At 44.8% G+C, this 26,460-nt stretch overlaps 1 protein-coding gene across 2 annotated transcripts; it reads left to right on the forward strand.

Moving 5' to 3' along the window:
* The first annotated feature begins 71 nt into the window (after positions 1-71).
* On the forward strand, positions 72-26,257 carry LOC122034733. Of its 2 annotated transcripts, none has more exons than XM_042594072.1 (9): positions 72-916; positions 1,026-1,074; positions 1,171-1,245; positions 1,552-1,671; positions 24,344-24,442; positions 24,567-24,626; positions 24,713-24,807; positions 25,918-25,983; positions 26,118-26,257. In XM_042594072.1, exons 1-9 carry the CDS (start codon positions 123-125, stop codon positions 26,152-26,154), a joined length of 1,395 nt encoding a protein of 464 aa, XP_042450006.1. In that variant the 5' UTR covers positions 72-122; the 3' UTR covers positions 26,155-26,257. The 2 variants fall into 2 exon arrangements, with proteins under 2 accessions (XP_042450006.1, XP_042450007.1); XM_042594073.1 differs by having other exon boundaries at positions 24,353-24,442.
* Positions 26,258-26,460: the final 203 nt, after the last annotated feature.

Genomic DNA, 26,460 nt, shown 5'->3' on the forward strand with positions numbered 1-26,460 from the left:
CGTTACCGAAACATCGCTCGGTGCCTTCCTACAACTTCTTCAAGAACTCGCCCAATCAAAAGATCATCGTCGTCTTCCTTTTCTCGACCTCCCTCCTTCCTTCCTCCACTGTTGATCCTGCAATGGCGACTCCTTTGAAGAAACTGCAGCGTTCCGGATCTCGGGTCTCTGACGTCCTGAAGGTTTCCGAGAATTCTGATCCTAACGTCCCCTTTTCATCTCCTCTTTCTTCTCAGAAATCGGTGAAATCAACGGCGATTAGGTCAGCCCAATCGAATAAGTCGGCCTCCAGAACCACCGGTCGGATCGTCGCTCCGCCGCCTCCGCCGGGGCCAGCAAGGAAGTTCATCGTCGCCAAGAAGGACTCGATGAGGGTAGGGAACGGGTTGGATTCCGAGAGATGCCGAAAAGAAGCCTATGAGGCCCTTCGAGCGTCGCAGGAGGAGTTTTTCAGGAAAGGTTGTCCTTCCATAGTCGTCGCAGTCGCAAAACCTGCAATCGGCGATGTTGAAGGATCTATAGATAGAACTGAGAAGGGTGGAATGGACGGGATGGGGGAGATCTTGGATACTGATATTGAAAATCCATTGTACGGAGCAGAGGATAAAAATACGAGAAACTTGGTGATGGAGGAGGCTATGAACATAATACCGGAGCCTGAGTCTGGCCGCGTGAAGAATTTGGTCAAAGCATTCGAGAGCTTCCTTTCAATTTCAAATGACGATGAAGCTGAGAAATGCGTGTATAGGAACCTGAATCCATTGGATTGCCCATTGCTAGGATTGCAGCAATCATCCAAGACTGTGGCTGCTGAAAGTTCTTCTGCTTATGTTTTCTCTTCTGCAGAGTTTTTACCTCCTAGAGAACTTCCAAGAGACTCAAAATTGTGCTCTTTGATAGATAGCAGCGATCAAAGGTTAGAACTCTTACACTGTCGAAACTTGGTGTTTCCCCCCTTATTATAATATCATTTATATAATATCTCGGTCAACATTCATTGAACACTATTCACATAACGATGCTAGGTTGAGCTTGGGGAGAAGGACTTGCAATGAAGGAAGAAAAAAACGTATTGTAAGATTTTGGACTCTGTGTGACAGTGATATTAGAGAACTGTTCTTGGAATTTTGTTTTAGGAGTTTTATAATGAGAATGATATCTCCTTGACAGAGTTCTGATTCTCTTAGGAGCTGGAATAAGATGTTAAAAGTGACAAGCCAACATCCTTTCAAGCTTAGGACTGAGGTACATTGTTAATCTATTTAATTAGTAAGGAATAGATATTTTACTGATCAAGGAAATGCAGTTAAGTTTGTTATGCTTGGAACAAGCACACAGTCTTCACTCATCTATTAGGCTCTGTCTAGGAATTTAATTTTGTACTACATATTTAAAGATAAGAGATAGAAATAGAAGCATTTTAAGATGGCTGTTCTTAATTTTAATCCCATTTAATACAGCACCATCTAGTAGATAATTTTATTTCTTTGATTTTTGGTGATATTAGTTCAGTTAAGCTTCATATTGAATTATCTATTTTGATATTTCTAGCAAAGAGGAAGGATTAAGGAAGAACAATTTATCAAGAATGTGAAAGAAATGTTGATGAAAGAAGAGAAACAGCGCATACCTATTGCCCAAGGTCTTCCATGGACCACAGATGAACCAGAGGTGATGATCTTCAAGTTTCATGAAAAAGTATATATGTTTCTTTGAAGTGATCCTTGTATAAATACTAATTTTGTTTCTTACTATTTATTATTCTTTAATAACACAAACTGATGGTTTTTCGGATAAATCTTATTACATAAATTAGAAGATTCTCTTTCAAAAATCCATGACTATGATTTGATTTGAGATTTCATCAGTCAAATTACTTTGTGGCATGCAATTTATGATAACCCAGATTATCATATACTTGATAGTTTAAAGTTGCTGCATCTCCAACTGAAGATATTTGTTCAAAGTTGAATATTATTATATGTGATGCAAATAAATTCGATGTATGAGTTTATTCTTAGAACATTTCCCTTATTAAGTGCCCTTGTTGTTATTGTCTGGCATGAAGAAGCTTGAGAAAAACATAGGTAGCTATGCTGGGAGATCTCCAGCACTTAGTGTTCATTGTTACTTTCTCAAAATGAAGTTCATCAAGAATAATTTGCATGTATAAACTTGACAAACCTCATACTAGACCAAGGGGTAGGTCAAAGAACATATGAACTGTTAAAATGATAACATTTTAATTTTCATTTCCTGAAGTCTGCCTATTCTAACAACTGTCCATTGCAGTTGATTATAGCCTTCTTGTAATCTTGTTGAAGTTAGTTGCTAACCACAATCTTCCTAGGGTAACACAAAATTTCTTTGTTATCTTTACCAAAATCATACTAGTAACTCAACACCAAACTAGCTTGTATTCTGTTATATTCGTTTATACTGTTCTAGCTTAAAAAAGAAAATTTACAAAACAATTATAAAAAATCAATAAGTTTGCATTCCACTACTTCGCTATTTATAAGCACCCACTTCTCCCTCATCTCACTAAAAAAAAAGTCCCTTTTACCAAAACTTTTAAATAGCTGAAATCTGAGTGAGTGATGTTTTATACTTGGCAAGGCCAATCATATAGTGTAATAAAACAACAACAACCAAGCCTTATCCCTTTAGGTAAGGTCGGTTATATAATGCAATAGAAATGAAATAAAATTATAACACGCTCACTGTTAACAAGCTGTTATATATGCACATTGGCCCAATATGAACATGCTTAATTTTCTATAATTTTTTATCAAGATTAGCAGATGGTAGATACTTGTGATTTTAGTTATTATCTTAGCTAATAGTTTGAATAGAGCATGACATGTACCGAGAAAGAAGATATTTGGCATGCCTTCAATGAACTTGGTCAATTTTTTATTGAAGTATTAGTTATATATATGATATCCTCGCATTTATCGTGTTATAGCTTTTGGTAAGATGTTTTAGAGAATATATAAATATTTTTTATTATGATTTGTGATATTTTTTAAGAAAAATGTTAAGATGAGAGGGAAATATTCTATTTAGCAAACTAATTAGTTTTATTTTTTTTTCTTTTAATTAACCTGTGATATAAGTTGAACAATTCTTGAAAAATATGTACTGATATCATACCTAACTGCATTATTGGTTTGATCATTAACCATTTGGATAATTTGCTTTTGTTAATCTCCAAATTGTCTTCAATTATGTGCTATTGCCATGGGGTCTCTCCTTTTGCTAATCTATGGTATTGTTGATATATTGTTAGCCCTTGTTGAAGCATCCTACCAAAGAAAGCATTAAGCCTCTAGACATTGTTTTGCACAGCGATGTTCGTGCAGTAGAAAGAGCTGAATTTGATAATCTTGTAAGCTTTGTAGACTTTATCATCTAGAAAACTCTACTGCAGTTGTGCTAAAGAGTTTTCTAGATGATAAAGTCAATGAAGCTTACAAGATTATCAAATTCAGTCCTTTTTACTACACGAATATCGTTGTGCAAAATAATTTCTAGAGGTTCGGTGCTTTCTTTGGCAGGAGACTTCAGCAAGTGCTAACAATATATTAATAATACCATAGGTTAGCAAAAGGAGAGCCCCGATGGCAGTAGCACAGAATTGAAGTCAACTTATTGACTTGGAGATTAACAAAAATAAATTATTCAAATGGTTAATAATCAAACCAATAATATAGTTAAGTATCATATCAGTACATATTTTTCAAAAATTATTCAACTTTAGCACAAGTTAGTCAAAAGGAAAAAATGAAACTAATTACTTTGCTAAATAAAATATTTCCCTCTCATCTTAACATTTTTCTTAAAAAAATCAGAAATCATAATGAAGAATATTTATATACTCTCGGAAACATCTTACCCAAAGCCTTAAACATGATAAACGCAAGGTGTGTGTGTATATATATAATAATTCAATAAAAAATTAACCAAGTTCATTGAAGGCATGCCTAATATCTTTTTTTTTTGGCACATGTCATGCTCTATTCAAACTATTAGCTAAGATAATAACTAAAATTTTACCATTGACTAATCTTAATAAACAGTTGTAGGAAGATAAGCATGTTCAAATTGCACAATTAATGATAAGAAAAAAGTTAAGATGAGAGGGAGTAGAATAATCAGTTTCATTTTTTCTTTTCTTTTTTCCTTGTGACTAACTTGTGCTAAAGTTGAATAATTCTTGAAAAATATGCATTGATATGATACTTAACTACATTATTGGTTTGATCATTAACCATTTAGATAATTTACTTTTGTTAATATCCAATTCAATAAGTAGTCTTCAATTCTTTGTTACTGTCATTGGGTCTCTCCTTTTGCTAATCTATGATATTATTGATATATTGTTAGCCCTTGTTGAATCCTCCTGCCAAAGAAAGCATTGAACCTCTAGACATTGTTTTGCACAACGATGTTCGTGCAGTAGAAAGGGCTGAATTTGATAATCTTGTAAGTTTTGTAGACTTTTATCATCTAAAAAACTTTACTGCAGTTATGCTAAAGAGTTTTCTAGATTATAAAGTCTACGAAGCTTACAAGATTATCAAATTCAACCCCTTTTACTATACGAATATCGTTGTGCAAAACAATTTCTAGAGGTTCGATGTTTTCTTTGGCAGTAGGCTTCAGCAAGTGCTAAGAATATATCATAATACCATAGGTTAGCAAAAGGAAAGACCCTATGGTAATAACACAGAATTGAAGACTACTTAAGATTAACAAAAGCAAATTATTCAAATGGTTATTGATCAACCCAATAATGCAGTTAAGTATCATATCAGTACATATTTTTCATGAATTATTCAACTTTAGCACAAGTTAGTCAAAAGGAAAAAAAAAATGCAGTTGATTACTTTGCTAAATAAAATATTTCCCTCTTATCTTAACATTTTTCTTTAAAATACCATAAATCATAATGGAGAATATTTATATACTCTCGGAAACATCTTATCCAAAGCCTTAACATGATAAACGCAAGGATATCATATATATAGCTAATACTTCAATAAAAAATTGATCAAGTTCATTGGAGGCATGCCTAAAATCTTCTTTCTCGACACATGTCATGCTCTATTCAAACTATTAGCTAAGATAATAACTAAAATCTCAAGTATCTACCATCTACTAATCTTGCTAAAAAGTTGTAGGACGATAAGCATGTTTAAATTTCAGAGTTAATGATAAGAAAAAAAAGTTAAGATGCGAGGGAGCAGAGTAATAAATTTCATTTTTTTTCTTTTCTTTTTTTCCTTTTAACTAACTTATGCTAAAGTTGGATAATTCTTGAAAAATATGCATTGATATGATACTTAACTGCTGATACGGATATAGGTGAAGGGCCTGGGAGGAATTAAGAGGGGAAGGAGGGGTATTTTTATCTTTTCACTGCGTAGGGCTTTAAGGAGGAGGAGGCGGCATTGTTTAGGGGGGTTGGTTCGTGGTTTTCTTCCGCTGCCACCACAAACACACGAGGACCTTCTCTGCGACGCCGGCCACCTCCGACGTCGGCTACCTCCCTCTCTCCTCGGAGCCCTAGTGAGGGGGGCGCGTTTTCGGCTTGGGGGGATTCCGCCGCCACGAGAAAGACACACGAGGAGGTCACCTTCAACGCCTCCGCCACTCATCGAGCTGCCGCTGGATGCTCCTTCCCCTTTCTCTCGCGAGGGGGCTTCTTCGTGTCTTCTCCACCGCCTCACGCAAGGGGCCTTCTTCTTCTCTTCTTACGCCGTCGCAAAAGGGGCACACACGCCTCCGCTCCTCTGCCTCCCTTCCACTAGTCTTCTTGACGCGGACGCTGCCGAGCAACACCGCCGCCACTCTGGGCCAGCCACGCCACTCATCGTAAACCAGTCGTCGACACCCCCTCCGGCGTCTGCTTCAGCAGTCACCTCCTCTTTCTTCTAAGGCCATCATCACCTCACGAAAACACCACCGGACTCGTGCCGTCATCACCGCCCAACATGCGGAGCCGCTTGTTGGGACCTTGACGTCCGCTAGAGAGGAGGGGTGAATAGTGTCTCACCCAAATCCATCGCTTCCTATAATGTTAGTGCACGGCGGGAATACAAAAACAAATCTAACAAATAGAATGCTAAACCTAGAGGTAATAACCAAGACAATCAAACCTCAAACACGTTTATGTAACGTGGTTCGAAGATTGCTTACTCCTACTCCACGGCTGTCCGTAAGGTGGATGATCTCAATTTGTCGGTGGATGACTCCCCGAAAAACCTCCGGTTAGCTCAAGCTCCTTGTCGGTGAAGAAACCTCGCCACAGACACTTGAATACAAGCACACCGATCATACGAGGGCTTGGGAGACTCTAATAGGCTTTAACTAAGTCTATTTCGTCAACCTTAACCAAGCTTCCAATACTTGGTTATATAGGCCATGAGTTGGAAAACTCCGTCTGCCAGTCGACTGCAAAAATCATCAATCAACTGCCCTATGTGGAGATTTGACCGTTACAACCCAACGGTTCGATACCAGTCGACTGCTCCATACTAACCGAACGAATAGAAGCATTCTGTTCGCTCCCAGTCAACTGCCCGGTCGACCGCACCAGTCTGCTGATGAAAATACCAGTCAACTACTATAGTATTGCTACAGTGACGCTATAGTAACGCTACAATACTGCTACAGTGCGCTGCGGTAAAACCCTGATTATAGGATTTAACTCCCCAAGTACATTCACTCAGCACTCGTCCTCGCCCGACCAACCTAGACCTAGCCTTCTAGCCTCCTCCATCAGTCTTGCGTCCCTCGGATGCCTCTCCATCCTTCACGTCTTGCCTTCTGGAGCTTCTATCGGCCTTGTCATTATTGTTGGGTCTTCCTTTGCCAAGAAGTCACGCCTCCAGGACTTCATCCATTGTCAAGTCACACTTGGACTTACGTTGCCAAGACTACATGCTTGGACTTATACCGCCAAGACTCATCCTTGGACTTTCCTCCTTTGCCAAGATCACCCTTGGACTTTTCTTGTTGTACCTATATCCTGCACACTCACAATGCATATCAAATACAACAATAAACCTAACTTAAACCTTTGCCCAAACATCAAAACCTAGGGTACCCAGATTGCTCCAACAATCTCCCCTTTTTTGATGTTTGGTAACCCGTTTAAGTTAAGGAAACAATATAACAATACATATGTAAATAAATATACAAATCAACTCATGCATAAATAATGAAACCTAAATCCCTAGGCTCCCACTTATCTAAGCTCCCCCTTGAGCTAGGATTTCTTGCAAAGGTAAACTTCTCGTCCTTTGTTAATAAATGAGCAATCGCTCCCCCTTCACCTAAGCTTCCCCTTAAGCTAGGATTTCTTGCAAAGGTGTGTAGGTTTCCCACTTAAACCTAAACTTCTCCCCCTTTGCTATACATCAAAAAGAGCTCCATCAATATCCCAATTATTGGACTCTTTAACCTCTAATGACCATAAACATCATGTATTAATCCCCCATAAGATTACATACATGTTCACTACTCTTTTGGTCATTTTCTAATGTTGAAAAATATTTTCAGATTGTATCAGTCGACTGACATAAGTCCCAGTCGACTGGCATCATCAAAAAGAGCTTACAGAGATATTCTGTGCTCATGAACAGTGTTACCAGTCGACTGGTATAAGTCCCAGTCGTCTGCCCTCATCAAAATGAGCTCACAGAGACCTTCTGTGCTCAAAAATACTGTTATCAGTCGACTGGTAACTGTACCAGCCGACTGGTACTCTATTTATGAAAAGATCAGCATTTTCTGACCAACTTCAGAAATGCACCAGAAATTCTACAAACCTCCAAAAATTCTCAAATTTTTTGGAGAAGTCTATTTTAACCTTGTCTACTTGGGAAAAATATATATAAAAATATATTTATCACAGATCCCAAGATTGACATAAAATTCAAAACTATCTAAATAGTTCAATTGAACCTTGACCTAAAATCATAGTTTTGGCTTCCTCTTGATGTATTTGCCCATACTAAACCATAATGCATCCCTAGCATTGGTTTATATGATATCTATACATCAAAAACTAATTTTCATTCAATATGAACCGAATTCACATTTCAATGCATGAAATACATCTCAATTATGCCCATACTAAACCATAATGCATCCCTAGCATTGGTTGATATGACATCTATACATCAAAAACTAATTTTCATGCAATGTGAACCGAATTTACATTTCAATGCATGAAATACATCCCAATTGTGCTAACTCACTAGGTTAGAGACTTAAGTCCGTCTCCTAACCACTTGGCACATTTGATAACCCATCTACCATGGGTCCCAAAGGCTCTTCCTAACCTTAGGAATCTTAACCTTAGTTACCTCCCTTGGTGACTCATCCACTATGGCTAGGGCACTTCGGTGCACCTCGGGTGATACTTGGCCTACAAAACTCACCTTCTTAACCTTAGACACCTTGTCTTTGGTTAGTTTATTCTTTTCCTTCACTTTGGACACCTCATCCTTGTCATAATTATATGTCACCCTCGCATATTCCTTCTTATTGGCCTTGGATGACTCTCCCTTGTCCTTGGCCACACCTTGTCTTTGGTTAGTTTCTTCTTTTCATTCACTTTGGACACCTCATCCTTGTCATAATTATATGTCACCCTCGCATATTCCTTCTTATTGGCCTTGGATGACTCTCCCTTGTCCTTGGTCACAGCTCCCTTACCAATGTCATGTGCTACCTTAGCACTTGACCTCCTTTTGGTCTTGGAGGGACCTAATTTGATATTTTTGGGTCTTTTACCACCCAAATACATGTCAAGTCCTTTAGGTCCAATAATGAACCTCTCTAGGACTTTCTCCATTTCCTCAAACTTTGCCTTCAAGGCTTGATTTTCCAACTCTAGGGTTCTAACCCTAGAGTCAACATGTCCACTTTGGACATCCCTAGACCTACCCACCTTCCTAGGCATATGTCTTCCTTTCTTAGGATTAATGCTTAGGTTTTCATCTACTTTCCTTCCCTTTGGCAAAGTGGTTTGGGTCTTATTAGGTCTACTCTTACTAGATTTAGCATGAATAGGTCTCCTAGGGTTATCTCCTATATTAACGCTATTCCTATCATTATATCTAAATCCATGATTATACTTGGGTAAATAATGAAAATTATTTCTAGCATGCATGGAAAAATTTAAATTTGAACTTGAATTCAAATTAGGTTTTACCTCCCTTACCCTTGAAGCTCACTTCTTCTCCCACTTCTTCAAGTGTGCCAATTTCTTGAGCTCTCTTCTCCTTAGGCACTTTGTGTGGTAGTGTCCCCACTCACCACACGTGAAACACCTAATGTGCTTCTTCTACTTCCTACAACTCATATTAGTTAAATCAACCTTGTTGAGTTTAGGCTTTACCTCCCTTACCTTTTGGAGCATTGGACGCCTACTCTTGTAGTGTCCCATCTTATCACAATTAAAGCATTTGATGTGGTCATTTGTGCTCTTCTTGGTAGTTGAGGTGGTGGGTTGAGCTTCCAAGATCTCCTCTTCCTTGGATTGCTCTTCTTCCTCTTTACTTGAAGATGTGGACGGTTCCACTTCTTCCTCTCTTGAAGATGTGGATGATACCTCCTCATCTTCCTTCTCCTCCTTGGATGTTGAACCCATGTCAACATTCGATTGGTTCTTTTCTTCTTGGACCAATGAGCCCTTCTCCTTGGGCTCCTTCTCTTCTTGGATTTGTATAGGACTCTCATGAAGCGCAATTACCTTTTCCAAAGGTCACTTGTGTTCTCGTATTCACCTACATTCAATATCGCATTAGGAGGTAATAAATTAATTAAAATTTTAGTTACCCCCTTGTCCGTCTCCGATTGCTCCCTTTGCTCCTTGGTCCAATATCGAGGTCGGAGACGCTTTCCCTACTTATCCGTTGGAGCTTTAAATGGTTCCTCCAACGCAATCCATTGGTTCCAATTCATTTGGAACCACATCTCCATGCGCTTCCTCCAATAGTCGAAGTCCTGTTCCTCGTATGGAGGTGGGATTCGGATGTCCCATCCGAGAGGTCCCTCCGACTCCATCTTCTTCCTCTAGCCGCTCTCTTGGCGATTAGTCCAACAAGAGCTCACCTAGCTCTGATACCACTTGTTGGGACCTTGACGTACGCTAGAGGAGGGAGGGAGGGGGAGGGGGAGGGGGAGGGGGGGTGAATAGCGTCTCACCCAAATCGATCGCTTCCTATAATGTTAGTGCAGAGCGGAAATACAAAAACAAATCTAACAAATAGAATGCTAAACCTAGAGATAATAACCAAGACAATCAACCTCTAATACGTTTATGTAACGTGGTTCGGAGATCACTTACTCCTACTCTACGACTGTCCGTAAGGTGGACGATCCCGATCTATCGGTGGATGACTCCCCGGAAAACCTCCGGCTAGCTCAAGCTCCTTGTCGGTGGAGAAACCTCGCCACAAACACTTGAATACAAGCACACCGATCACACGAGGGTTTGGGAGACTCTAATAGGCTTTAACCAAGTCTATTTCGTCAACCTTAACCAAGCTTCCGATGCTTAGTTATATAGGCCACGAGTTGGAAAACCTCGTTTGCCAGTCGACTGCTAAAACCATCAGTCGACTGCCAAAACCATCATTCGACTGCCCTCTGTGGAGATTCGACCGTTACAACCCAACGGCTCGATACCAGTCGACTGATACTTCCATCAGTCGACTGCTCCATACTAACCGAACGAATAGAAGCATTTTGTTCGCTCCCAGTCGACTGCCCGGTCGACTGCACCAGTCGACTGCCAGGTCGACTGCACCAGTCGACTGCCCGGTCGACTGCACCAGTCGACTGATGAAAACATTAGTCGACTGCTATAGTGACGCTACAGTACTACTAAAGTAACGCTACAGTACTGCTACAGTGGCACTGCAGTAAAACCCTAATAATAGGATTTAACCCCCCGAGTACATTCACTCAGCACTCGCTCTCGCCCGACCAACCTAGACCTAGCCTTCTAGCCTCCTCCATCAGCCTTGCGTCCCTCGGATGCCTCCCTATCCTTCACGTCTTGCCTTTTGGAGCTTCCATCGACCTTGTCATTGTTGTCGGGTCTTTCTTTGCCAAGAAGTCGCACCTCCGAAACTTCATCCATTGCCAAGTCGCACTTGGACTTACGTTGCCAAGACTACATGCTTGGACTTACACCGCCAAGACTCATCCTTGGACTTTCCTCCTTTGCCAAGATCACCCTTGGACTTTCCTTGTTGTACATGTATCCTGTACACTCACAATGCATATCAAATACAACAATAAACCTAACTTAAACCTTTGCCCAAACATCAAAATCTAGGGTACCCAGACTGCTCCAACATCGCTTTCTCCCTCTCCACGCCGACGTCGACACTGCCTTTGGTGTCAACCACACCTCCTTCCTCTCCCCTCTCACTGTTTCAGTCGGGGGGCCTCCTTTCTGAGCTCCCAGGGGGCCTCGAGGGGTTTCGCTATTGCCACATCCTCTCACATTCACATCCTTGTCCATGCTGGTAGCCCGTCTTCCTCTCCTCTCGTCGATAGGCCACGTGCCGGTAACCCTCTCTCCCGCTCCATAGCACAACCACTAGCCGTCAATGCTGTCATCGACAGCCCACGTGTCAACATCCCTCTCTCCCGCTCCACAGCACAGCCACAAGCCGTCGATGCCGCTGTCGGCGTTACTACTCGCACCCTTATCGTTGAATCCGACCAATGGGCACCCCTCCCTATCAATGGATTTGACTTGCCTGCGCCCTTGCCTTCGGATTCGACGTTGATCTGTGTTTAATGTTGCCTATGTTCTGACCATCCAACATTCCACTCGGCCTTTCTGATCTAGCCCACCTTTTTCCGGTCTTCGTGCTGACGCCTGCGTGTCGATGTCATATTCCGGCCTACGTGCTGTTGCCATATTCCGGCCTACATGCTGTTGTCATATCTCGGCTTACGTGTCGCTGCTAGGTCCTGACCTACGTGTCGTCTTCTGAATCCAGGTCGCGCTCGACTAGGTGCCATCAAATCCAGCTCTTCATCTTGTTAAGAGTCATCTACTCTTCCGGGTCACGACAATTCGAGCAGTGTCCCGACCAGCTCACCGTCTACAAGAGAGCACCCCCTAGGCTAGGACGTTATTGTACTCACTCTACATTCCTTTGATTACTCTACTATTTGTTCTATTACTTATATATTTCTTGGATCTGCCTCGAGCATCGGGGTACCAGGGACCAGGGCAACTCGGTCGCTGGCTGCAGGTAGTGTTGACCAGTGGACTTCGAACGACTTGGTCAACATAGAAGTCATCTCAACATCCCCCCCCCCTCCGGGCCATAGCGATTTGATCAACATTCCATCCACCTCACCCGATGGTCCATCTGACTCAGATTCCGGACAGGATCAATTTGGCGCTGTCTGTGAGAATCTTCTCTACTTGTTCTGGAATGTGAAGATGGACGATGTCGGAAGGTTCTCTGCCATTATCACAGACCCGGAGGATCCTGACGAACATATTATCTTCTCCCCTCGCTCCACAGGTATTCGGGAGTCGAGGGATTGACTTGGAGCTTGCCAACAAGTTAGTTTTCCATTATATTTTTTCCCAGACTCCACGGGTATTCGGGAGTTGAGGGACTGAGACAGATCCTCAGCCGGTTGGCACGACTCCTTGATCAGACACTGCTAGGGTCTTCGGATTCGCTAATATAAGGGCTCCACCTCTCCCGTTCAGGGTCAAGCTATCTCCACTGGTCTCGGACCAGAGTATCGCCACAGGTCTCGGACTGAATTATCACCACTAGTCTCGGACCAAAATATCGCCACCAGTCTTAGATCGGACTATCGCCACTGGTCTCGGACCAAAGTATCGCCACCGGTCTTGGAACGGACTATCGCCAATGATCTCGGACCAAAATATCGTCAACGGTCTCGGATCGGATTATTGCCACTGGTCTCGGACCATAGTATCGCTATCGGTCTCGGACCGGACTATCGCCACTGGTCTCGGACCAGAATATCGCCACCGGTCTCGGACCAAACTATCGTCATTGTTCTCGGACTAGAGTATCGCCACCGATCTCGGACCAGAGTATCGCCACCGGTCTCGGACCGGAGTATCGCCACTGGTTTTGGACCACAGTATCGCCACTGGTCTCGGACTAGAGTATCACCACCGATCTCGGACCGAACTATCGCCACTGTTCTCGGACCAGAGTATCGCCACCGGTCTCGGACTAGACAATTGCCATTGGTCTTGGATCAAAGTATCGTCACCGGTCTCGGATTAGAGTATTGCCAACGACCTCTCGGTCGGGTTCGAGACCCTCGCCCCAGTGCGAGTTATAAGTGAGCATCCTTTCGCCACCAATGACCTCTCGGTCGGCGTTCCAAACTCTCGCCCCAATGCGAGTTATAAGAGAGCATGTTTTCGCGACCAACGACCTCCCGATCGACGTTCCAGACTCTCATCTCAGTGCGAGTTATAAGCAAGCATCCTCTCGTGACCAACGATCTCCCAGTCGGCGTTCTAGACTCTCATCCCATTGTGAGTTATAAGCGAGCATACTCTCGTGACCAACAACCTCCCGGTTAACGTTCCAGACTCTCGCCCAGTGCAAGTTATAAGTGAGTATGCTCTCGTGACCAACAACCTCCCGGTCGGCGTTCCAAACTCTCACCCCAGTGCGAGTTATAAGCGAGCATGCTCTCGCGATCGTCGGCGTTCCAGACTCTCGCCCGAGTGCGAGTTATAAGCGAGCATGCTCTCGTGACCAAAGACCTCCCGGTCGGCGTTCCAGACTCTCGTCCCAATGTGAGTTATAAGCGAGCATGCTCTCGTGACCAACGACCTCCCAGTCGGCATTCCAGACTCTCTCCCTGGTGCGAGTTATAAGCGAGTATGCTCTCGCGACCAACAACCTCCTGGTCGGCATTCCGGACTCTCGCCCCAATGCGAGTTATAAGAGAGCATGCTCTCGCAATCAACGATCTCCCAGTCGATGTTCCAGACTCTTGTCCGAGTGTAAGTTATAAGCGAGCATATTCTTGCGACCGCCCTAGTGTAAGTTATAAGCGAGCATACTCTTGCGACCAATGACCTCTCGGTCGGTGTTCCAGACTCTCGCCCAAGTGTGAGTTAAAAGCTATCCTGCTCTCACGACCAACGACCTCCCGGTCGGTATTCCAGACTTTCGTCCCAGTGCGAGTTATAAATAAGCATGCTCTCGCGACCAATGACCTCCCGGTCGGTGTTCCAGACTCTCGCCCCAATGCAAGTTATAAACGAACATATTCTCGCAACCAACGACTTCCTCCAGACTCTCGCCCCAGTGCAAGTTATAAGCGAGCATGCTTTTGCGACCAACGACCTCCCGGTCAACATTCCAAACTCTTGCCCCAGTGCAAGTTATAAGTGAGCATGCTCTCACGTCCAATCGGTATTCTAGACTCTCGTCCCAGTGCGAGTTATAAGCGAGCTTGCTCTCGCGACCAACGACCTCCCGATCGGCGTTCCAGACTCTCTCCCCAATGCGAGTTATAAGCGAGCATGCTCTTGCGACCAACAACCTCCCGGTAGGCGTTCCAGACTCTCACCCAGTGCAAGTTATAAGCGTGCACTGCCCACACGCACATCGACTAGCCGATCAGGTTTCCTCCCTGGCCGGAATATGACATCGACACATAGGCCGGGATATGATATCGGCACAAGGCCGGAAAACTACAGTGGGCTAGTTCAAAAAGGCCGAGCAGAATGCTGGATGGTCAGAACATAGGCAGCATTAAACACAGATCAGCGTCAAATCTGAAGGCAAGGGTTTACGGTATCGACGGCAAGGGCGTGAGTAGTAACGCTGACAATGGTATCGACGACTGGTCGTCGTGCTGTGGAGTGGGAGAGAGGCCTGCCGACATGTAGGCTATCGACGGCGACATGAATTACTGGTGGTTGTATTGTGGAGTGGGAGAGAGGGCTGCCGACACGTGGGCTGTCGACGAGAGGAGAGGGAGATGGGGCTGCCGGCGTGGACAAGGATGCGAATTTGAGAGGATATGGCAGTAGAGAAACCCCTCGAGGCCCCTTGCAAGCTCAGAAAGGAGGCCTCCCGACTGAAACAACGAGAGGGGAGAGGAAGGAGGTGTGGTCGACACCGAAGGCGGTGCCAACATTGGCGTGGAGAGGGAGAAAGTGACTCCGCGTGCTGGGCGGTGATGATGGCACGAGTCCGGTCGTGTTTCCGTGAGGCGTTGATTGCCTTAGAAGGAAGAGGAGGCGACAGCTGAAGTGGACACCTAAGGGGGCGTCGGTGGCGATTGGTTTACGACGGGTGGCGTGTCTGGCCCAGTGAGTGGCAACGGTGTTGCTCGGCGGCATCCGCGTCAAGAAGGCTAGAGGAAGGGAGGCAGAGGAGTAGAGGCGTGTGTGGCCCTTTCACGACAGCGTAAGAAGAGAAGAAGGCCCCCTGTGTGAGGCAGCGGAGAAGACACGAAGAAGCCCCCTCGCGAGAGAAAGGGGAGGGAGGATCCAGCGGCGGCCCAGTGGTGAGCGGCGGAGGCGTCGAAGGTGGCCTCCTCGTGTATCTTTCCCGTGGCGACGAAATCCCCCTAGGCCGAAAACGCGCCCCCCTCGCTAGGGCTCCGAGGAGAGAGGGAGGTGGCCGGCATCAGAGGTGGTCGTCGTCGAAGAGAAGGTCCTCGCGTGTTCGTGGTGGCGGCGGAAGAAAACCACAAACCAGCCCCCTTCAACAGTGAAAAGATAAAAATACCCCTTCTTCCCCTATTAATTCCTCCTGGGCCCTTCACCTATATCCGTATCACAAGCCTCCCCTTCAAGTTTAGTCGAAGGAGACTTAAGTCTGACTGACTAGACCAAGCCTAACGTAAAGCAGAATCACTCCTGAATGCAGAGTCAGATCGTTGTGTCTGTCATATAATGTCATATGATTAGCTGTGACGATGCCGAGCAAGTGACTAAAATAATACCGAGCAAGCGATGAAAAATAGTGCCGAGCAAGTGATTGATCGAATGTCGAGCGGGAGACCAAACAATATCGAGAAGATGGTCAGGCGATGTTGAGCAGAGCGATCGGGCGATTATGCAAATGCCAAGCAAGAAGTAAAAACAAGTGCCGACCAAGCGGCGAAGGAATGTCGAGTTGAGCGACGTAAGGAATGTCAAGCGTGCGTATAAATGGAACAAAGTGAAAGACCGAGTAGTGTCGAGCAGGAGATCGAAGAAATGTCGATCGAGCAATTGGGAGAATGCCGAGCAGGTGGAAAGACGATGGGTGAGCGGTGTCGAACACGCGACCGAGAGAAATATTGAGCGATAGGCCAATCGAAATAAAGCGAGTAGCCGAGCGAACGACCGGGCGATGCTAATCGGGCAGCTACGAAGATCCCGACCGGATGACTAAAAGAATGCCAACCAAGCATCTGAGAGAATGTCGATCAAGCGTCCGAGAGAATACTGGGCGGGCGGTCGAGTGGTACCAGTGAGCGGCCAGACGATACTGATCGAGCGACTACGAAGATGCTGACCGAGTGATCGAAAGAATGTTGAACGGGCGACCGAGATAATGCCTAGTGGGCAATAGAGACAATGCCGAGCGGAACCTAGAGGTCGATGGCGCATGAGAGCAAAACCCGTGAGTTGCATGGGAGCGAATCCTGTGAGCGTGGAGCCTGTGAGATCGAAGGCGAACGGGAGCAGAGCCCCTGAGCGAGCAGGCGCAGAGCTCGTGAGCCGAGAGCGGATCCCGAGAGATTGAAAAGCACAACATCGATGCACCGAGCGAGCGTGAAGCCCATCGAAGGCAAATGCAAAAGGGGACAAAGCCGGAGATCTGAGTGGGCGTGAAACTCATGAGCCTAGTAGCGAGTGGGACGAGTGCTGACAGCGCGGCGAGTGCCGGGCAGAGCAGCGAGTGAGAAGAGTACCCGACCAGGGAGGAAACCTGATCGGCTAGTCGATGTGCGCGTGGGCAGTGCACGCTTATAATTCGCACTAGGGCAAGAGTCTGGAACGCCGATCGGGAGGTCGTTGGTTGCGAGAACATACTCGCTTATAACTTGCAATGCCGACCGGGAGGTCGTTGGTCGCGAGAGCGGGTTTGCTTATAACTCGCACTAGGGCGAGAGTCTAGAACGCCGACCGGGAGGTCATTTGTTGGGAGAGCATGCTCGCTTATAACTCGCACTAGGGTAAGAGTTTGGAACGTCGATCGGGAGGTCGTTGGATGCAAAAGCATGTTCGCTTATAACTCATATTGGGGCTAGAGTCTGAAATACCGACCGGGAGGCCGTTGGTCGCGAGAGCATGCTCGCTTATAACTCGCACTGGGGGTAGAGTCTAGAACACCGATCGGGAGGTCATTGGTTGCGAGAGCATGCTCGCTTATAACTCATACTAGGGTGAGAGTCTGGAACGCCAATTGGGAGGTCGTTGGTCGTGAGAGCAGACTTGCTGACAGCGCGGCGAGTGCCGGGCAGAGCAGCGAGTGAGAAGAGTACCCGACCAGGGAGGAAACCTGATCGGCTAGTCGATGTGTGCGTGGGCAGTGCACGCTTATAATTCGCACTAGGGCAAGAGTCTGGAACGCCGATCGGGAGGTCGTTGGTTGCGAGAACATACTCGCTTATAACTTGCAATGCCGACCGGGAGGTCGTTGGTCGCGAGAGCGGGTTTGCTTATAACTCGCACTAGGGCGAGAGTCTAGAACGCCGACCGGGAGGTCATTTGTTGGGAGAGCATGCTCGCTTATAACTCGCACTAGGGTAAGAGTTTGGAACGTCGATCGGGAGGTCGTTGGATGCAAAAGCATGTTCGCTTATAACTCATATTAGGGCTAGAGTCTGAAATACCGACCGGGAGGCCGTTGGTCGCGAGAGCATGCTCGCTTATAACTCGCACTGGGGGTAGAGTCTAGAACACCGATCGGGAGGTCATTGGTTGCGAGAGCATGCTCGCTTATAACTCATACTAGGGTGAGAGTTTGGAACGCCAATTGGGAGGTCGTTGGTCGTGAGAGCAGACTTGCTTATAACTCACACTGGGGCGAGAGTCTGGAACACCGACCAGAAGGTCGTTGGTCGCGAGAGCATGCTCGCTTATAACTTGCACTCGGGCGAGAGTCTGGAACGCCGACCGGGAGGTCGTTGGTCACGAGAGTATGCTCGCTTATAACTCACACTGGGACAAGAGTCTGGAACGCCGACCGGGAGGTCGTTGGTCGCGAGAGCATCCTCGCTTATAACTCGCACTGGGTCGAGAGTCTGGAATGCCGACATGGAAGTCGTTGGCCGCAAGATCATGCTCGCTTATAACTCGCACTGGGGCCAGAGTCTGACCGGGAGGTTGCTGGTCGCGAGAGCATGCTCGCTTATAACTCACACTCGGGCAAGAGTCTAGAACCCCGACCGGGAGGTCGTTGGTCACGAGAGTATGCTAGCTTATAACTCGCACTAGGGCGAGAGTCTGGAACACCGACCAGGAGGTCGTTGGTCGCGAGAGCATCCTCGCTTATAACTCGCACTAGGGTAAAAGTCTAGAATGTCGACACGGAAGTCGTTGGTCGCGAGAGCATGCTCGCTTATAACTCGCACTGGAGCGAGAGTCTGGAACGCCGACCAGGAGGTCGTTGGTCGCAAGAGTATGCTCGCTTATAACTCGCACTAGGGCGAGAGTCTGGAATGCCGACACGGAAGTCATTGGTCATGAGAGCATGCTCGCTTATAACTCGCACTGGGGCGAGAGTCTGGAACGCCAATCGGGAGGTCATTGATCGCGAGTATGCTCGCTTATAACTCGCACTGGGCGAGAGTCTCGAATGCCGACCGGGAGGTCATTGGTCGCGAGAGCATCCTTGCTTATAACTCGCACTCGGGCGAGAGTCTGGAATGCCGACACGAAAGTCGTTGGTCCCGAGAGCATGCTCGCTTGTAGCTCACATTGGGGCGAGAGTCCGGAACACCGACCGGGAGGTCGTTGGTCGCGAGAGCATGCTCGCTTATAACTCGCACTGGGGCGAGAGTCTGGAATGCTGACCAGGAGGTCGTTGGTCGTGAGAACATGCTCGCTTATAACTTGCACTGGGGCGAGAGTCTAAACACTGACCGAGAGGCCATTGGGCGTAAAAGCATGCTCTCTTATAACTTGGGGCAAGAGTTTGAAACGCCGAACAAGAGGTCGTTGGTCGCTAGAGCATGCTTGCTTATAACTCGCACTGGGGCGAGAGTTTGGAGTCCGACCAGGAGGTCGTTGGTCGCGAGAACATGCTCACTTATAACTCGCACTGGGATGAGAGTCTAGAACCCGACCGAGAAGTCGTTGGCGATACTTCGATCTGAGACTGGTGGCGATAGTCCGGTTCGAGACCGGTGGCCATACTCTAGTCCGAGACCAGTGACAATAGTCCAGTCCTAGACCAGTGGCGATACTCTGGTCCGAGACCAGTGGCGATAATTTGGTCCGAGACCGGTGGCAATACTCTGGTCCGAGACCGGTGGCGATAGTCCGGTCCGAGACCGGTGGCGATAGTCCGGTCCGAGATCGATGGCGATACTTTAATCCAAGACCAGTAGCGATAATCCGGTCCGAGACCGATTGCGATACTCTAGTCCGAGACCAGTGGAGATTACTTGACCCCGAACGGGGGAGGTGGAGCCCTGATATCAGCGAATGCGATGACCGTAGTACTGTCTGATCTAGGAACCATGCCAACCGGCTGAGGATCTATCTCGGTCCCTCAACTCTCGAATACCCGTGGAGTCGGGGAAAAAATATAATGGAAAAACTAACCTGTCGGTCAGGTGAAGCTCCAAGTCAATCCCTCGACTCCTGAATACCCGTAGAGCGAGGGGAGAAGATAATATGTTCATCAGGATCCTCCGAGACTGTGATAATGGCAGAGAACCTTCCGACGTCGTCCATCTTCACATTCCAAAACAGGTGGAAAAGATTCTCACAGACAACGCCAAATTGATCCTATCCAGAATCTGAGTCAGACGGACCGCCGGGTAAAGCGGATGGAATGTTGACTGAATCGCTATGACTTGGAGGGGGTATGCTGAGATGACTTCTATGTTGACCAAGTCGTCCAATGTCCTCTAGTCAACGCTACCTGCAGCCAGCGACCGGGTTGCCCCAGTCCCAGTACCCTGATGCTCGAGGCAGATCCAACAAATATATAAATAACAGATCAAATAGTAGAGTAATGAAAGGAATGTAGAGTGAGTACAATAATGCACCCTAGCCCGGGGGGCGCCGATGAGCTGGTCGGGACGCTGCTCGAGTTGTCGTGACCCGGAAGAGTAGATGACTCTGAGCAGGATGAAGAGCTAGATCTGACGACACCTAATCGAGCGCGACCTGGATTCAGAAGACGACGTGTAGGCTAGGACCTAACAGCGACATGCAAGCCGGGATATGACATCGGCACGCAGGGTGAAATATGACAACGGCATGCAGGCCGGAATATGACATCGACACGCAGGCTGAGATATGATATCGGCACGAAGGTCAGAAAACTACGGCGGGCTAGATCAGAAAGGCCAAGCGGAATGCTGAATGGTCAGAACATATGCAACATTAAACACGGATCAATGTCGAATCTAAAGGCAAGGGCGCCGACAAGTCAGATCCGCTGACAAGGGTGCCCATTGGTCGGATTCAACGGCAAGGGCCCGAGCAGTAATGTCGACAGGGACATCGACGGCTGGTGGTTGTGCGGAGTGGGAGAGAGGGCTACCGACACGTGGGTTCTCAACGGTGGCATCGACGACTGGTGGCTATGCTGTGGAGCGGGAGAGAGGGCTGCCAACACGTGGGCTGTCGACTAGAGGAGAGAGAGACAGGGTTGCCCGCGTGGACAAGGATGCGAATGTGAGAGGATATGGCAGTAGTGAAACCCCTCGAGGCCCCCTGCGAGCTCAGAAAGGAAGCCCCCTGATTGAAATAGCGAGAGGGGAGAGGAAGGAGGTGTGGCCGATGCCGAAGGCGGTGTCGACATCGGCGTGGAGAGGGAGAAAGCAACTCCGCATGCTGGGCGGCAATGATGGCACGAGTCAGGCGGTGTTTTCGTGAGGTGGTGATGGCCTTAGAAAGAAGAGGAGGTGGTCGTTGAAGCGGACGCCGGAGGGGGCGTCGACGACGACTAGTTTACGACGGGGTGGTGTGGCTGGCCTAGTGAGTGGCGACGGTGTCGCTCGGCGGCATCCGTGCCAAGAAGTCTAGAGGAAGGGAGGCAGAGGAGCGGAGGCATGTGTGCCCCTTTCGCGACGGCGTAAGAGAAGAAGAAGGCCCCCTGCGTGAGGCGACGGAGAAGACACATAGAAGCCTCCTCGCGAGAGAAAGGGGAAGGAGGATCCAGCGGCGGCCCGGTGAGCAGCGGAGGCGTCGAAGGTGGCCTCCTCGTGTATCTTTCCCATGGTGGCAGAATCCCCCCGACCTAAAACGCGCCCCCCTCGCTAGGGCTCCGAGGAGAGAGGGAGGTGGCTAGCGTCAGAGGTGGCCGACATCGCAGAGAAGGTCCTTGCGTGTTTGTGGTGGCGGAGGAAGAAAACCACAAACCAGCCCCCTGGCGGAGGAAGAAAACCACAAACCAGCCCCCTCAACAGTGCCTCCTCCTCCTTCTTAAAGCCTTGCATAGTGAAAAGACAAAAATACCCCTCCTTCCCCTCTTAATTCCTCCTAGGCGCTTCACCTATATCCGTATCAACTGCATTATTGGTTTGATCATTAACCATTTGGATAGTTTACTTTTGTTAATTTCCAAGTCAGTAAGTAGTCTTCAATTCTGTGCTACTACCATGGGGTCTCTCCTTTTACTAATCTATGGTTTTAATGATATATTGTTAGCACGTGTTGAAGCCTTCTACCAAAGAAAACACTAAGCCTCTAAACATTATTTTGCACAGCGATGTTCATGTAGTAGAGAGGGCTGAATTTGGCCCCCAGGGCGTAGCACAGACGGTGGGCGCATGGTATCTCTGGCGTAATGGCCAGGGGTCGATTCTCAGGAACTGACGACCTGGGGTTTACCCCGCCATGCGCCTATGGCCTGTGTACCTGCATGAACCTCCCTCCATATCCGTGGGGCCGGCACTAGGGGGGCCGCTAAGGTAGCGGATCTACCTTTTAGAGAGGGCTGAATTTGATAATCTTGTAAGCTTCATAGACTTTATTATCTAGGAAACTCTATTGCACAACTGCTAAAGAGTTTTTTAGATGATAAAGTCTATGAAGGTTAGAAGATTATCAAATTCAGTTTTTTTTACTGCACAAACATCGTTGTGCAAAACAATGTCTAGAGGCTCAGTGCTTTCTTTGGTTGGAGGCTTCAGCAAGTGCTAATAATATATCAATAATATCATAGGTTAGCAAAAGGAGAGACCCTATAGAAGCAACACAGAATTGAAGACTACTAAGACTTGGAGATTACCAAAAGCAAATTATTCAAATGTAGTTAAGGATCATATCAGTGCATATTTTTCAAGAATTGTTCAACTTTATCACAAGTTAGTCAAAAGGAAAAACAAATGAAAAAATAAAACTAATTACTCTGCTAAATAAAATATTTCCCTCTCATCTTAACATTTTTCTTAAAAAAATGAAATCACAAATCATAATAAAGAATATTTATATACTCTTGGAAACATCTTACCCAAAGCCTTAACATGATAAACGCGAGGATATCATATATATAGCTAATACTTCAATAAAAAATTGGCCAAGTTCATTGAAGGCATGCCTAATATATCCAGCAGCGGCTCGGTGAGCAGCGGAGGCGTCGAAGGTGGCCTCCTCGTGTATCTTTCCCATGGTGGCAGAATCCCCCCGACCTAAAACGCGCCCCCCTCGCTAGGGCTCCGAGGAGAGAGGGAGGTGGCTGGCGTCGGAGGTGGCCGACATCGCAGAGAAGGTCCTTGCGTGTTTGTGGTGGCGGCGGAAGAAAACCACGAACCAGCCCCCCTCAACAGTGCCTCCTCCTCCTTCTTAAAGCCTTGCATAGTGAAAAGACAAAAATACCCCTCCTTCCCCTCTTAATTCCCCCTAGGCGCTTCACCTATATCCGTATCAACTACATTATTGGTTTGATCATTAACCATTTGGATAGTTTACTTTTGTTAATTTCCAAGTCAGTAAGTAGTCTTCAATTCTGTGCTACTACCATGGGGTCTCTCCTTTTACTAATCTATGGTATTAATGATATATTGTTAGCACGTGTTGAAGCCTTCTACCAAAGAAAACACTAAGCCTCTAAACATTATTTTGCACAGCGATGTTCATGTAGTAGAGAGGGTTGAATTTGATAATCTTGTAAGCTTCATAGACTTTATCATCTAGGAAACTCTATTGCACAACTGCTAAAGAGTTTTTTAGATGATAAAGTCTATGAAGGTTAGAAGATTATCAAATTCAGTTCTTTTTACTGCACAAGCATTGTTGTGCAAAACAATGTCTAGAGGCTCAGTGCTTTCTTTGGTTGGAGGCTTCAGCAAGTGCTAATAATATATCAATAATATCATAGGTTAGCAAAAGGAGAGACCCTATAGAAGCAGCACAGAATTGAAGACTACTAAGACTTGGAGATTACCAAAAGCAAATTATTCAAATGTAGTTAAGGATCATATCAGTGCATATTTTTCAAGAATTGTTCAACTTTATCACAAGTTAGTCAAAAGGAAAAACAAATGAAAAAATAAAACTAATTACTCTACTAAATAAAATATTTCCCTCTCATCTTAACATTTTTCTTAAAAAAATGAAATCACAAATCATAATAAAGAATATTTATATACTCTTGGAAACATCTTACCCAAAGCCTTAACATGATAAACGCGAGGATATCATATATATAGCTAATACTTCAATAAAAAATTGGCCAAGTTCATTGAAGGCATGCCTAATATATTCTTTCTCAACACATGTCATGCTCTATTTAAACTATTAGCTAAGATAATAACTAAAATCGTAAGTATCTACCATCCGCTAATCTTGATAAAATTTTATGGGAAAATAAACATGTTCAAATTCTAGAGTTAATGATAAGAAAAAAGTTAAGATGAGATGGAGCAGAGTAATTAGTTTCATTTTTTCTTTTTTTTTTTCTTTTGACTAACTTGTGCTAAAGTTGAATAATTCTTAAAAAATATGTACTGATATAATACTTAACTACATTATTGGTTTGATCATTAACCATTTGAATAATTTGTTTTTGTTAATCTCTAAGTTAGTAAGTAGTCTTCAATTCTGTGCTTCCATGGGTCTCTCCTTTTGCTAACCTTGGTATTATTGATATATTCTTAGCACTTGCAGAAGCCTCCCGCCAAAGAAAGCACTAAACCTTTAGACATTGTTTTGCACAGTGATGTTCGTGCGGTAGAAAGGGTTGGATTTGATAATTTTGTAAGTTTAGTAGACTTTATTATTTAGAAAACTCTTTAGCACAACTACAATATAGTGATAAAGTCAATCTATATTAGAAACCTGCATCATTTTGCCTCTGATTAACTTTTTACACTTTTGCCAGGTAGCCAAACGGATGAACTTTGCTGAACAGCTAAGATTAAAAAGGGAGATGCAGCAGAAGGTATGTTTATCTGTCTCCTCTGTGACTTGCTTTCTAATATTCAAGTCAATTCATGTTTTGTTAATACACTTAAATTATTCTTGCAGTTGGAGGAAGAAGAAGAAATACGGAGGCTCAGAAGAGAACTTGTGCCTAAAGCTCAGCCAATGCCATACTTTGATCGGCCCTTTGTCCCTAAAAGGTATGCTGCAGAACCTATCCATTCCTTTTACTAACAGCGTATGCACTTTGTAAGGCATGTTTCCCAACCAACATCCCTCTTATATTTAGGCATTGGCTTGTTGAATCTAGTAGTATGTATTTTAATTTTTGTTGTTTGTTGCCAAGTTTCATCCAATTAAATTATTATTTCCACACTTTACTGAACTCTGCCACACTTGCTCTCATGTCTTTTGTAATTTGATCGATGAAGTGATGAAAAAAATCTAGAAGGAATTATGTGGTCTCTCCCAGATCTGGGGTACCAGATTCACAATCATGGGTCAAATAACTAGTCTGAAGTTAATGAATGATATATCATCATCGACCACAACTTCAAACAATTTATTCCCAACTATTTCACAAAGAGAGTGATTTTTACAATTTTTCACTTCTTAAGAAAAAGAATTAATATGCCTACTCTTTGACACAGAATAGAGCTAATACCTAAATTATCCGTATCCAAACCCAAGTGTATTGGGAATTAGAAAGAATTTAAAAGCCACATAGAGAAACAACAATAGGAAATGCAATTAAAATAAAAAGTAATTAATGGAAGGTAGAAGTGGAATAGTTTTACTTGTCTTGGTATATGAGAATGACAAATAATATGAAATAAATTTTTCTCCGAAAGGACTTCCTTTGTGGAATTTGGGATCGGCTATTTATCCCCCATTGAAGTTTATGCTAGGAAATCTTAAATTACTTTTTCTTACAATAAAACTGAAATCTTTTTGGTCTCTCTATCGATTATACCTAATTTATAGCTGTTTCAAGTTTTCGTTGATTTGGTGATACTACAAGGCCCACCACAACTATGGGCCCACTCTTGTAAAGTTGATATAAATTGATAAATGTTGTTATCATCCCTATTGTTGGTGTCAAAGCCATGATAGTTCCAAACTAGTCTAACATGTTCAATGATTTTACTTGTTATAAATTCATTGATTATATTTGAACAATTAACATGTTCATACCATTAACAAGTTAATGGACAATAATCCTACCTAAATCGTTGGTTTCTTTAGCTTTAATTTTCTTAATTGTTGATGATACTAGCTTAACTTCACATTGTATTTTAATATTATGAAAGGTCAATGAAACCACAAACAATCCCAAAGGAGCCAAGATTCCATATCCGCCCAAGAAAATATTCATGGTAAGTTATACTTTCCTGCTAACTTCGTTTAATTTGCTACAATGTTAGCTTTCATTTCATCTAGATGCATGAAAAATATGATTCCTGTTTAATACCTTGATGACTTATTTTATGGTTCTTTGCTTATTGATTAGCTCTTGTGCTTGCCTATTTGAATGCCGAGGACACTGATTGGTCTGTTGATTCCTTGAGAGCCAGAAATACAACATATGTTGTTTCATCCTTATCTTTCAATATTACCGGTTCCTTCCATAGGAGATTGGATCGCAGTTAATTGTGAAGAAGTCCTTGAAGGGTGCCTAATTGTGACTTTACTTTTAACACTGTATATAGCAATTACCTACGTCTTAAATAGCACTGATTTCCCCCCAAAAATTTTATGCTTTTTCTTTTAGAACCAGAGAAAAGGTCGGTCCTTGGAAAATTTTCCGAGTTAAATGTAGTAATCTGAAAAGAAGGGAAATTTAACATTTCAAT

The sequence above is a fragment of the Zingiber officinale genome, chromosome 11B (genome assembly GCF_018446385.1).
Source record: "Zingiber officinale cultivar Zhangliang chromosome 11B, Zo_v1.1, whole genome shotgun sequence".
In the NCBI taxonomy this organism is placed as follows: Eukaryota; Viridiplantae; Streptophyta; class Magnoliopsida; order Zingiberales; family Zingiberaceae; genus Zingiber; species Zingiber officinale.

Coding starts and splice junctions, on each gene's coding strand:
- LOC122034733 (XM_042594072.1), top strand. CDS start 123: ATGGCGACTCCTTTGAAGAAACTGCAGCGTTCCGGATCTCGGGTCTCT. Junction 1,246..1,551: donor CTTTCAAGCTTAGGACTGAG/GTACATTGTTAA, acceptor TGATATTTCTAG/CAAAGAGGAAGGATTAAGGA. Junction 25,984..26,117: donor CGCCCAAGAAAATATTCATG/GTAAGTTATACT, acceptor CTTATTGATTAG/CTCTTGTGCTTGCCTATTTG.